The 12,867-nt window shown below is 49.9% G+C and overlaps 4 protein-coding genes across 4 annotated transcripts; 3 read left to right on the forward strand and 1 right to left on the reverse strand.

Moving 5' to 3' along the window:
• Positions 1-2,719: 2,719 nt before the first annotated feature.
• On the forward strand, positions 2,720-3,877 carry FPRO_09524 (uncharacterized protein; the record flags this gene model as incomplete). Its single annotated transcript, XM_031232924.1, has 1 exon — positions 2,720-3,877. One exon carries the CDS (start codon positions 2,720-2,722, stop codon positions 3,875-3,877), a length of 1,158 nt encoding a protein of 385 aa, XP_031082813.1.
• Positions 3,878-4,630: 753 nt separating this feature from the next.
• FPRO_09525 (uncharacterized protein) lies at positions 4,631-5,072 on the forward strand (the record flags this gene model as incomplete). Its single annotated transcript, XM_031232925.1, has 3 exons — positions 4,631-4,724; positions 4,859-4,961; positions 5,036-5,072. 3 exons carry the CDS (start codon positions 4,631-4,633, stop codon positions 5,070-5,072), a joined length of 234 nt encoding a protein of 77 aa, XP_031082814.1.
• Positions 5,073-5,836: 764 nt separating this feature from the next.
• On the reverse strand, positions 5,837-9,175 carry FPRO_09526 (uncharacterized protein; the record flags this gene model as incomplete). The annotated part of the gene is made up of 1 exon (XM_031232926.1): positions 5,837-9,175. One exon carries the CDS (start codon positions 9,173-9,175, stop codon positions 5,837-5,839), a length of 3,339 nt encoding a protein of 1,112 aa, XP_031082815.1.
• Positions 9,176-9,584: 409 nt separating this feature from the next.
• On the forward strand, positions 9,585-10,043 carry FPRO_09527 (uncharacterized protein; the record flags this gene model as incomplete). The annotated part of the gene is made up of 2 exons (XM_031232929.1): positions 9,585-9,698; positions 9,948-10,043. 2 exons carry the CDS (start codon positions 9,585-9,587, stop codon positions 10,041-10,043), a joined length of 210 nt encoding a protein of 69 aa, XP_031082816.1.
• Positions 10,044-12,867: the final 2,824 nt, after the last annotated feature.

The following is a 12,867-nucleotide window of genomic DNA, read 5'->3' on the forward strand; positions in this document are numbered from 1 at the left end:
CAATCGTGGGATGCAGAGCCGCCCAAAGAAATGCCCGCAGCCAGTTTCGCGTTGTTTGATGTTTCTTGTGCGGCCAATCACGCACGGACAAGGCAGCCCGGCCCCCTGGCTCCCCCAGCGTCTAGAGAGATGCAGAGCCTGGAGATTCTACTGGCCGGAGGAATTCAACGTTTCTAAAAACTCATACACGGTCCTGCTGGGCGGTTCTGAGTTCATGGGCCTCGAGATTCTATCCTGCTGCTTGGTTGGAGGAGGATTCTTCTGCCTCTGAAAGGGCTTAGCTGTGCTTCTATTCGTAGCCAGCCCAGCGCATCTACAGAGAGGTTCCCACCTAGTAATCCATCCATCGTAATCAAGTGAAGTGAGCCAATGAATTTCACAATCTCGAGGCTCTCGCGTAGACAGAGCAAGACCAGGTATTACTATTAAGATGCCCATTGCTTCCGTTTCATGTCTCGACTTTTTTGATTATTATTACTATCACTCTTCATCCTATCCCAATCCGACTCCGACTCCACCACCACCACCACCTCCTCTCTCTCTCTCTCTCTCTCTCTCTCTCTCTCCCCGTTGCGTCTGGAATTCTTGGGGCCGATCATACATTGAAAAAAGTGTTTGTTTCTCGTTTGCCTCGTCTTGCCACGCCCGTTTCGACCATCCATTCCCGCATACCTCTGGCAGGTACAGCACATCCCATCCCATCCCATCCCTTGGACAACAATAATTACGTACCTGAGGTACCTAGCTCGACGGAACCGACCAGGAGTCTTGACGATTCTCGCATCATTAATCCCCCCGCCCACTAACCAACCAACTACCTATCGATCGGTTCTCGTTTGGTGCAGGCTCGCCAACCGCCATCTCAACCCTTCAATTCAATACTCTGCGGAGGTGCAAGCTGTCTCCCTTTGTATGCAATCTTAAAATTCCAGTCCAACCTGACCCTCTGGATTAATCAAGAACCGAATAACCAATATTCCTTCCCTTGTCAAGCCGGTCTTGATACCATCATTTGGTTATATAACTCTTGAACTCTTCTTTCCTTTCCAGAGTATCTCATCAGATCTCATCACCATCAAACATCTACACCAATAGACCGATCTTGATCTATCGGCCAGCCTTGGACATCATCCACTCACGTCACCTATTTCAAATAACTCAGTCATCTCGAGTGTTCGTTCATCATTCACTTTAACCACCATTCCTCCGGTTCACTCCAGAGCACCCAGAGCCTCCCGAGTCCCCTCCCCCCACAGCTGTCAACTTAGACTCGCATCTCGCCCAGATCGAGCTTCAAGCCACAGCGACATAAAGTCTAAATCGCTTCATCTTATTCCCGTCCGCGCAGTTCCTGAGCGGCTTTGGAAAGGTGTCGATCTTCTTTTTTCCGCTATTCGCTCATCGCCGTGCCAAACGCAGGGCCTCGAACGCCTTATCCCATACCCGGCAGAAAGAAACAGCTCTCAGCGACATCCATTATCACCAGGTACATTTCACGCACTTCTCCTCTAGATTCGCGGCTACCGAATTTGGACCTGGACCTTGTTGCTGGCTTAATTGTTTCTGGCATTTTAATTAATCTCAGAATCAATCGAAACAAAGGACCCACGGCACGTTTCTGAAAACAAACGCCTACCTAGTCTAATAATCAGTTACAATCTCGTTGTTCGGTAAAACGAACAAGAAAAAACTGAGACATAGCCAATACCGAGACGGACGCAGCACAGCAACCGGCGAGACATTGTGATATTTGCTACCTGCTACGCCGCATTCTGCAACGCAACGCAACGCAAAGATACATACGCAACGATACGCAGTACAGGGATCATCATTCTGTTACTGTACTGTTTGAGGTTTCTTTTCCTCCCAAGCCACGGTCTGCTCTCGCTCTCTTTCGCCACCCGGAAGTACTGTACCTACCTATTCAGGTTTTTGAGTGGCATCTTGCTCTATCACCAGCGAACCAAAGAAACCCCAAGCCAAGCATTTATCCCCCCTCCCGGCCAGACCGCCCCAGCAGCTTGTTAGTTGCATTGCTCGCTGCAGTCCACTGAATAACTGGACCTGACCTAGTCTTGAGACATCTCTCCGACTAAGTCTTCCCCTACGACCCAGTGAGTGACCCCCCCTGTACCTTTACCTGTCTGTACCCTGCACGCCCCAACCCAACCCAGCCCAGCCCAGCCCAGCCCGCTTGTGGCACTGGGCTCGCTTTCGCTGTGAACCCCTGTCGGGCTTGGAGTTTTTTTCAGCGAGCCTTAGCATTAGCATTAGAGACAGAGACGCGGCGCTCAGCCTCCAAAAGACACGCCCCTGCCCCCCCTCCATGATCCATCCTCCACATTCACACCCAAAACGTCACCCTTAGCTCCATTACTTACGAAGCCAGTTTCTTAGGGTCCTCACATGAGCCTCTGATCTCTTGATATATCTATCCTCACGCACCTTCATCTGGCTTGACCCCTGGTTCCTCTTTCCAGTCACATTCAATCAAGAGATTAATCATCTGCCTTTTGCTTTTGCTTTTGCTTTTGCTTTTGCTTTGCTCTGCTTTTGCAATAGGTCAAGGTTCACAGCCTATCAACCTCCACCTCAACCTCACCCCACCTTCTTCACTTACACACGGTCCGCCCTCCCGTGTAGTATATCTCTATCAACCTCTCCCATCCACTTATACAACCTCTTTTCCTCCTCTCCCTCAAACATCCGCATTCACACAATGGCTTCTACAACGTCACTACGATACCTCACCATGGAGGAACTCAACAAGACCGCCTTGGACCAATTCGTCTACCAACCTGTGGGTCGCGATATGATCGCATACCTCGCCCAAGCCGCCCACAACGTCATTGCCTGCGACTCGACTCTCATGCCTCCCGCTCCCGCCGAGCCTCGCCAGAACCTCCCAACTCCTCCCAGGAGCCCCGAGCCCCGAACCGTTCGATCCGAAGACGGAGCTCTCCCCACCCTGGAGGAGTTCATCACACAGCTCGTCGTCTCTTCCAACGTCCAGGTCCCAACTCTCATGTCAACACTGGTCTACCTCGGTCGCCTAAAGTCGAAGCTCCAGCCCATGGCTCGTGGTCTGCGATGCACCGCCCACCGCATCTTCCTTGCTGCTTTGATTCTCTCTGCCAAGTACCTCAACGATAGCTCACCCAAGAACAAGCACTGGGCCAACTACAGCCACATCACCACCGAGTGCTACAGCTTTGGCTTCAGCCGCACCGAGGTCAACCTTATGGAGAAGCAGCTTCTCTTCCTTCTTGAGTGGGATCTTCGAATTACCGAGAAGGACCTTTACCGTGACCTCGACGACTTCCTTGAGCCCCTCCGCCACAAGATTGCCGAGCGACATGCCAGGAAGATCCGACACCGTGAGGAGAAGCGACGACAGAAGGAGCTCTATGCCGCCTCCACCCGATATCCCAGCCCTGCCTCTTCTCGCGGTCACTCTCGCTCTCGAGGATCAACACCCGAGCACGCACGAAACCTTTCTGGAAACTTCACTCCTCCTGGTCTCAGCTACAGCAGCTCTTCTAGCTCTTACGCCTCATCTGTCTCCTCTGGCCGCGCTTACTCACAAGCTACCACTCCTCTCGAGCCCTCCGAGCCTGAGCCTTACTACTACGAGTCTCAACAAGGCAGTCTCTACGACTCGCCCGTCCAGATCGTTCCTGATGTTGACTACCCCAAGGCTCACATGCCTGCTGGCCGCATGCTTCCTTATGAGATCACTGCCGATGAGTACCAACAGTACCAGCAACTCCATGAGACCTCATCATCCAAGAAGCAGCAGCAACATCAGCATCAGCAGCAGCGCTCAAGGCGCGGCATGTGGGGTCGTCTTCTCGGTGGTAGCGTCGCTGTGCGATAAATAGCTACCCACGATCTGGCCCGCGCTCGACACCTACCTAATGCATAGTCTTGGCGTTACACGGACCGCTGTTTGGCATCACTACATCGGTCTTTGCATCCGTTACTTTTCGCATCGAAAAAGAAACCTTGGCATGGCGTTGGTTATTGATTTTATTTTTATTTTACTTTTGAAACTTCTCCATCTGTTTTCTTAAGAGAACCAGATACATTATGAGTTGGCCGGCAAGCCGCTCGGCATTATTCCCTTTGTTCTATTACAACCACTTTGTTTACTTTTCTACTCTACAGTCTTTCCACTGAAAGACCGGCGTTTATTGTGGCTTGCATGAAAGACAGAAGCCTCCCCGGGGATAAGGGGGCGTGTGCATTATTACTATTGGGTCACTGTCACGGGACTAGGTTGGATCGTTTCGGGATTACGCAGCATCGATGTTGTTTGACGGCCTCTACAAAGTATTACGCCCCACGATTGCTATTGGGTATACATGATGGGGGAATGGGAATGGGAATGGGAATGGGAATAGGATCAGGATAAGGAGTAGGCATCATACACTGCCACATTTTGGTAGGATTTGGATCATGGAGTTATTTAATGGGGCATACATCTTTGGGGGCCCAACCAACAACTACAACATCTAAGAACAATACAGATACCAAACTGCAAATTAGTATTATTAGTCCTTGCAATACAAATCGGGCGATATGCCGCGAACTGTCTCCAATCCAGTGTTGAGTCATCAATAGTAGTGCCATGCCTCTACTGTGCTGTGCTGTGCTGTGCTGTGCCATCCATGGATTCATCCTTGCGAGGTTAACTGCAAGCCATTTTCTTACAGTGAATGTGTGTAAGTCAGTGTTGGTACCTATGGAGGGTTAGGTAAGGTAGTGCCTTAGAATAAGCCCTTCCTTATGCCTGATGATGCGCCTTTACAGGGTCCTCCCCTACAGTTTGGGGCCAGTTACCAAATTTGGTACCTAGGCTTACTTGGTATGGGCTTTGACCAATCACGTAATCGTTTCTACTGCAAACAGTCAAATCCTTCGATTTCGGATTTTGACGAGTCCAATGGAGGATCAGAGACGTAAGCAAACAAACACTGCCGAATGCAATTACTACAGAGAGAGCGAGTGTGTGTGAAATTACATTGCATTATAGTGCATTTTTCTTGAATGACTCAAGTGAAAATACTTGATTGCGCACTCAAGAGCCCCAGGGGGTGTCTACTGTACATACATAATGGAGACGGTTGCGTATGCGGGTGGCGGACAAATACGAGTAGAGCTTGTTTTATGGAGTTTGCTTTACTTGATACGAGGTTGATGAGTGCATGAACCTCGTCATGTTTCATTCGCAATGAAACGTGTTTTGAACTCTTATCTCTACTCAACCTCAACGTGTTATATTTTTAGTTTGCTCAATTAAACCATGTTTTAAATCATTTGTACATACGTAGTATACATATTGTGTACTCTCTAAGTCGGCAATGCTCCATAATGCAACGGCACCGGCTCAATTGAGTGAGGACAGATTTAATCGATCGTGGCTGTGAAGTCATCACGGCTTGCACGGATCCCTCGGACGAGCAACGGCTCACAGCTCACACCAACGAAAATCAAAATGGTGTGAATGACATATTCTTTGTAACCTCCGCCGGGACCGAAGGAGAATCACATTGGGCAAAGTTTTCGAGACGGGGTAATTGCGAGAATCCGTCCATTGGTTCACCACATGAGATTGGCAACATGGCATATGCATGGCACGAGGTGCGTGAGAGCCTAAGAGTAAGCTGTGCATATCTAAGAGAACCCTGAATTTCAGATTCTTGAGGCTGAGCTCGTACTATCTAAGCGATGGCATAATACGCAGCTACACCATTAGGCACTGCCAACACTGACACTGACACTGCCAATACCACTACCACTACCACTACCGCTACCACTACCGCTGTTCCTAATACTACTCCTCCATTTCAACCTTGCGAGAGCGAAATCCCACTCCAGGAACCCGAACCCGAAGGCTCAGGCTGCTCAACACCACACTGATGCTTGATAGAGCCATCGCGAGAGCCGCCCACACCGGATCCAGCCTTACACGTTCTCCACTTGAAGTCTTAACCGCATAGAAGCACCCAGCCGCAACGGGCACAGCAAGCATGTTGTACACAAGTGCCCACGCAAAGTTGACACGAATCCGTCCAAAGACGGCGCGGCTGAGATCCAAGAGCGTGACTACAGCCGTAAGCTGTGACGTTGCAAGCACGAATGCCGCACTGCTAATGGCTACGTCGCTTCCCGTTCCTATGGCGATGCCCACATCGGCCGTCGTGAGCGCGGGGGAGTCGTTGATCCCGTCGCCGACCATGGCGATAGTAGCGCGTTTGGTCGTTGAGCCGCGTGCGTGTAGAGAGGCTTGGAGAGATGAGATCTTAGCTGCCTTGTCCGATGGGAGAACCTCAGCCAGGACATTAGACGAGGGTATGCCAACGCGCTGCGCCACCGCGCGGGCGGTGGTGACGTTGTCACCAGACAACATCCATACCTGAATACCACGAGAAATTAACGCTCGGATGACAGGAATGGTCTCACGACGGATCGGATCCGAGATGGACAACGCTGCGGCAAGTGTCCAGGCATCGGCGGATGATACTTTCGTGGCGATTATAGCAACTGACTTGGCTTCGGATTTCCAGGTATCGAGAAGTGGAGTGATGTGAGGCGATAAATTTACTGAAAATTCTCGCATGAGAAGTTCGTTGCCGATAATCATGTCCATCTCTTGGTTGTCAAAGCCCTCAAATGAGGCTTTCATACCCCTTCCAGCCAACTCCTCGAGATTATGAACATTACTAGCCGGAGCGTCACCGCAGAAGGAGACGATCGCTTTGGCTATAGGATGGCTGCTGCTCTCTTCCACAGCCTTGAGTGCTGACAGAAAAGTGCTGCGTTCCTCTTCACTTGACGAAGTGTCAGGGAAGAGTACAGAATCGGTGATTTTCGGCTGTCCTCCCTCGGTGAGAGTACCTGTCTTGTCAAAGACGACGCAATCAATCTTGCTCGCCTTCTCAAACGCCTCACCACCACCTTTGGCGAGAATACCGTGCTTAGCCGCAAGACCTCCACCTACAAAGATGGCTGTGGGTGCTGCAAGTGCGAGGCCACAAGGGCAAGCAACAACAAAAACGGCAATGGCAAACTGGAGGGCAAACACTACCGAGTCGCCATCAGAGGACTCTTCGTGTTCTGGGACCTTGCCGGAAAACCCAAGCACCATCCAGATGATCCAAGTGAGGATTGCTATAAGAGTGATGACGGGAACGAAATAGGCGGTCAGAAGGTCGGCGATCTGTTCAATTGGTGCTCGTTTTGTCTGACCTTCTCGCACAACTTGAACGATCTGGTCTAGCATCGATTGCCCGGAGGCGCCCGTGACACGCATGGTAACGGCTGCTGCCTTATTGATTGTCCCAGCAAAGATTTGGTCTCCTTCTGTCTTCTTGATGAGTCGAGATTCTCCAGTGAGGCTCGATTCGTCAAAGTTGGTTTCTCCACTGACAAGAATACCATCGGCAGCAGGGGATGCGCCATGAGGCACACGAATTATGTCTCCAGAGTCAAGTTGATCAACAGGCACGGTGCTAGTGATCTGGCCCCCAGCCTTGTCCTTTTCAAGGAGGAGAGCTGTCGTTGGACGAAGCTTGCCTAGCATTTCGACTGCATCGCCAGTCTTGGATTTACTGTACGCCTCGATGAGCCTTCCTAGGAGAAGGAACAGCGTCAGGAAAACGACAGAGTCAAAATACATTTCGGCTTTAGATTTATGATGCTCTCTCCGAGATGCCCCTGCGGCAATCATCTGTGCGACTGAGGAGAAATAGGCTATGCTTGTTCCCAGTGAAACAAGCATATTCATGCTACCAAATCTGTAAAAGCGCTGAATCAAAGGCATGCGGCTTCCCCTTCGCCACATTGTCCGAACTTCTTTGATTGCTCGTACGTGAAACACATCAGCGGCAAAGAAGTACACCGGCGTAGCAAGCGCGAAAAGACTAATATCAAGGCGGCTGAGCCCGGAAACCCAAGGTGCCATGAGGTACATCTTTTCGTGGTTGGAATCTGGCAGTAGGCTCATGTAAACTATGCCGAGAACAAAGGTAGGGACAGCAAAAATGAGGGTAAGAATCACACGATACAACAGAGCTTGCTGATGCTTGGCTCTGATAGTTCGAGATCGTTCCTCGAGTGTGGGGTGATGGTAGATGGAGGCTTTGAGAGAGTCGTCGGCTGCTTCAATGGCCTGCAAGATCTGCCTGATTGTAAATATAGGAGCGTTGGGTGTATATCGGAGTCTTAGAATAGGATTCTGTATGGTGGGCTCCTGGAAGATTTGAAGTCGACCTGGAGCAAGAGCCTTGAGGGTTGTGACGATTCGCTCTGGACATCGCTGGCAAAATATGCCGTCGACACTCACTTCGACCTCGCGCTCATCAGCCTGAACTCTTTTCCCTTGTAGATTGACAACCTCGTCGATTGCAGCATCGTATCCGAGGTCCTCAACTGCATCAACAATCTCTTGTGCTCGATCGCCACCTGTATATTCGATGGTTGCGCTGTTGGAAACAAGGTTGACAGCGACCTTTGTGACCCAGGGAAACTTATCCATCTCCTGCGTGATTGTGTTGACACAAACAGCACAAGTCATGCCGCCAACGGACAGTGTAACTCGCCATGATGGAGTGGGGGATGTTCCTGTAACCACCTTTTGGAGGGGATATGGCAGAGAAGAACGTCTGGTAGGGGTATCGGGAACGACAGAAGAAACCTGAAACAGTTCTCTTTTATCATCAGATGGTGACTTTCCGGGGATTTTCTCGGATTTACATGCTTCACAATTTTCGAGGTGAGCAGCACGAGCGGCCTCTATCGCCAGAGGTGATACTTGTGGGCGCCAAAAGTGAAAGAATGAATCCAACCAGCCATCTGAATGTTCGGGGACACGGCTACTCTCCCCTTCAACCTGGGACGTGCGATAGAGATCATTGGCAGTTGTGGCGGTTGTATTGAGACCGCAGACTTCGAAGCCAGCGTCTTGAAGTACCCTTTGCATGCTGGCAACCGAAGCCGAGGAGTTCTCTTTATGCTCGACTGTAACAACGGAGGTAACGAGATTTGGGGAAACCCAGAGTACATTGTCGCCAAAGGCATCGTGTAGGAGGGAGCGAATCAAAGTGACACAAGTCGGGCAGTGCAGGTTCCCGAGGAGATAGGAGGTCGTGACAACAGTTTCCGTGGACACCATTTTTGGAGTGTTTCACAGTTGAGCTTAGTGTGTTGTGATGTGATGAAATATAGGATGACAAGTGTGCTTGGTGAAGAATGTTTCTGTTCTGTATTCACCTTGAGTGATTGAGCAGCACGAGCGTTTGCCAGGTGTTTCTGTTTTGGGCTAAAGAAAAAAGAGAATAAACAATGATGTTAAATCCTGTGAATGTAGAGTTGATGATTTTTAGCTGTATCGAGTTACTTCCATGGCTAGTATTTAATTGCATTGCATCGTGGCCAAAAACCGCACAAATGTCGCAAACGATGACTCTCTCGTCATGATGCTTTGTCACTAGTGCAATTTAATATTGGCGATGACTTTCTTGTTGTACCTCACGTTTTGATCATATAAAAGCCATGTTGACTGCTGTGAGACCAAAAGAGTGATGCCAGAGAAGAAAAGCTCATGTCTGGGTTTCTGCTTCTTTTCTTTATTCAGAACCTGCCCAATATTGACCTACCGACTGCACCTTCTCCTCGATCAGCGGAAGGTGAATATGGTATGTACCTACCGGCAGAGCAGCGGGAGCTAATCCTAAAACAGTCAAGCGCACAATGCGCCGTTTGTGCCGTTTGTACCGTCAGCCTGTGTCTTAGCTATTGTGCGTCGTTGCACCTCAAAACCTTGAAAACATTGGGGACAATTCCAGCTCTAGATACCTAGTAGAGATGATTAGCCCTACCTAGGTAGGTAATTGTCTAGGCAACTCTTAACGTCAATAACATACTACGTACATACCTATCATTAGGTATATTCGCAGCTGTGTATCGCCGAGATAGAGTCTATGCCAAGAATACACTCATCACCCGAAGCTTCTTTCATCTTCTTCCCTCAAAGGACGTGATCTAGAGATATATTCCATATCTTGACAAACGAGACCATGCCTCCCCTAATCATGTCACCTGAACATGATTGACAATGGGCAAGAAGCCCTCAATAGGGACTCGTTATGGCCCGTCGAGAAAAAGAACAAAAACAGCAGAAGCCAAACTACCCGAATTTAGCCAAGACATTTTCGCAAATCTTTTAGTCAAATAATCGTGACAAAGGATGGTCCGACTAGATCTGCCAGGCTCAGGTTGAAAGGAGCGCAGTTATGGACGGGCATCAGTCATACGGAGTAGACAGTTGGCTTCTTCTCCAATGTACCTGGCCAAAGCTCGCGTGATCTGGGTATGGATTCGCCAGGGGGAATTCGACAGAAATTGGTAGCTATTGAGTTCCGGTGACAAGTCGGGAGCAACCTACCTACTAAGCCAGGGCATCAAAAGTCCTATTCGTTCCATGGGCAAATCATCACGTAACGGGGAAGCAGTATCAGGACTGCCGCACTGTTCATGTCCTCCCTACCTCCCTCCTTCGAGCCGCCATGGTTGATTCTCGGGGGGGGGGGGGGGGGGGGGGGGGGTCATGGTCTGCCGCTAGTCATGCACTAACAAACGTGGGTTTGTCGTAAACCTGACTGAACCTTATAAACGACAACCAACATTCGTCTTACACAACAAGACGCTCTTCATAAGCTTTCTCCTCCACATACATATCCGAGCTTGTCTCAACTCCAGGAAATTGCGGAGAAGTTGCTGATTGTTGGTATTCCATTACGTACAGTCCCAGCTTGCCATCTTAGAAGGAACAAGAAACCTCCCTGCGTTGCGGGGGATCCAATCAGCAGCATATTATCTTCTTGGCCTTCGTCTGGGGGAGGGGCAAAAGACAAAGGCCAGAGACGGCTATGAGCGGATTGGCGTTGCAATTTGAACGCCTGCGATTATGACCCCAATACCAAGCTTTCCAACTCCCCAACCAACCATCCTCCTCCAAGCCTTTCCATCTATCTCCCAAGACTTTTCCAAGACTTTCCCACATGCCCTTCGTGGAATGATCAGTTCCCAATCTCACTACTCGCCAAGCACACTGACGCCCGCAGATGAGATACTGACCTTCAAGGTTGTTCTCTTTGCTATCGCATCAGATGCCCTCGCGCTGCCTCTCTCCATCGGCTGTCAGTACCCTGGTGTAGACATATTCTGCGGAGAGAAACAGGATGCACTGATGCGCCATCAGGTAGCTTTAGGTTGGATGCGTTTGACAATGATCAAGCCATTCTTTTCACCTATTTTATTCAGTGGGCTCAAGTGGATATTTAAACGTAATAAGTCGATGCTCTGCGGGGTGAAGGCATATTCGCTTTAATTGCCTGGGATAATACGCTATGTCTCCAAAGCGAAGAGGCTCGTGTCGAACGTTGACCGTAGCATCGGCCGGACATTCAGCTATAGAGGGATAGGCTCCAACACCCATGGACATTCGCAAATATCCCTCGTTGCGATGAATATAGCGCTGAGCTGGAGCAAGACGAAACGAGGTATCGGAATCTTGAGGTTGGCGCGCACCGCTCGAGGGGGGGACTGCTCATTGTCGTTTTGTCCGAAATACAGGTGGCCCCCAAAATGTCGACATAAGGCGTCGTCGACTCTTCTGAGTAAGTTTCCAGAACCTTTTCTTTTTTGGGGTAGCAGGCGTTTGCACGGAAGCTAGTGAGGTACTCTAAACCGGCTACTTAGTGCGTAGGATACAGGCAGATTGCCTGTTTCTGCCTCTGCGATGATTGATTCGCTCGGAACCTGAGTCCGGTTATGCTTAATCGCTTCATGCGGCAATTGTAAGGATCCATGTCATGCCCGGTTATCTCCTGACGCTGCCTTCCAAAAAGTCCCTACATACTCTGTACAATCGCGGTAGTACCTGACGGCGTACGACTTGGAACCAGATTAAGGAGTTGGAAGTCTTGCTTTTGCATGAGATCGTTCCGAGGCAATGGGTGGCATGGATCCTCGATGGAACGTAGCAATCGTCCGCGTGATGATCCAAGACACGGTCAGCCAAGAGAACGGGGCAAAAGATATATCCACATGAAAGCCATCTAGGCAATATACTATTGCAATCTGATGCTGAGAGAAATTCGATAGCTGATGAGGATGTCTGGCCAAAAATTAGAGGTCAGGGGAATCAGAGACTTCCTGAACAATCGCCCTATAGCCCACAGATTAGGAGCGCGGTTGGAGCAAAAGCTACGGAGAACAACCCCCAAATTTGGTTGCAAGGAAAACGGTGCCAGGGTCCAGCTCAGAGTTCCACCCCAAGGGGAAACATGAACAGGCACACCGAAATCCTTGCTTCAACTCCTAAGGTGGAGACGTGAATACCCATTCTCGGGCTTGTTGGAGACCGCTGATTCAGAATTGGTGAGCTGGTGCTTCGGGAGCGAGAGTACCGTAGCCCTGTATTGACGAAGCCGTTGCTCATATCATTGAACCTACCGGCCCTAAGTACCTTCTCATTCGTCCTATGCCTCCCCGGCTCCTATCGTGGTGTGCTCTTGTCCGACGGCATGATGGCGAGACAACTAACTCATTTACCGCTTCAGGTACGAGAACTGAGTTTAGCCACCAGGTAATGCCGTTAGTCATCCTGCGTTTATAGTATCGCTAGTCGAGTAGCTAAGCACGCCACATCGCTCATTCGCTTCTGGTGGGTTGTTGATTGACGTGATGCTGCTTTCACGAAGTAAGCTATCATCGCTGGATGATTGCTATCTCCAGCATCAACCAGCGAGCCAGATCCCTGACACCTTATCTCTCGTTGAGATACGCGGGGACTTGAGCAAG

This window comes from Fusarium proliferatum (genome assembly GCF_900067095.1).
Source record: "Fusarium proliferatum ET1 genome assembly, contig: FPRO_scaffold006, whole genome shotgun sequence".
In the NCBI taxonomy this organism is placed as follows: Eukaryota; Fungi; Ascomycota; class Sordariomycetes; order Hypocreales; family Nectriaceae; genus Fusarium; species Fusarium proliferatum.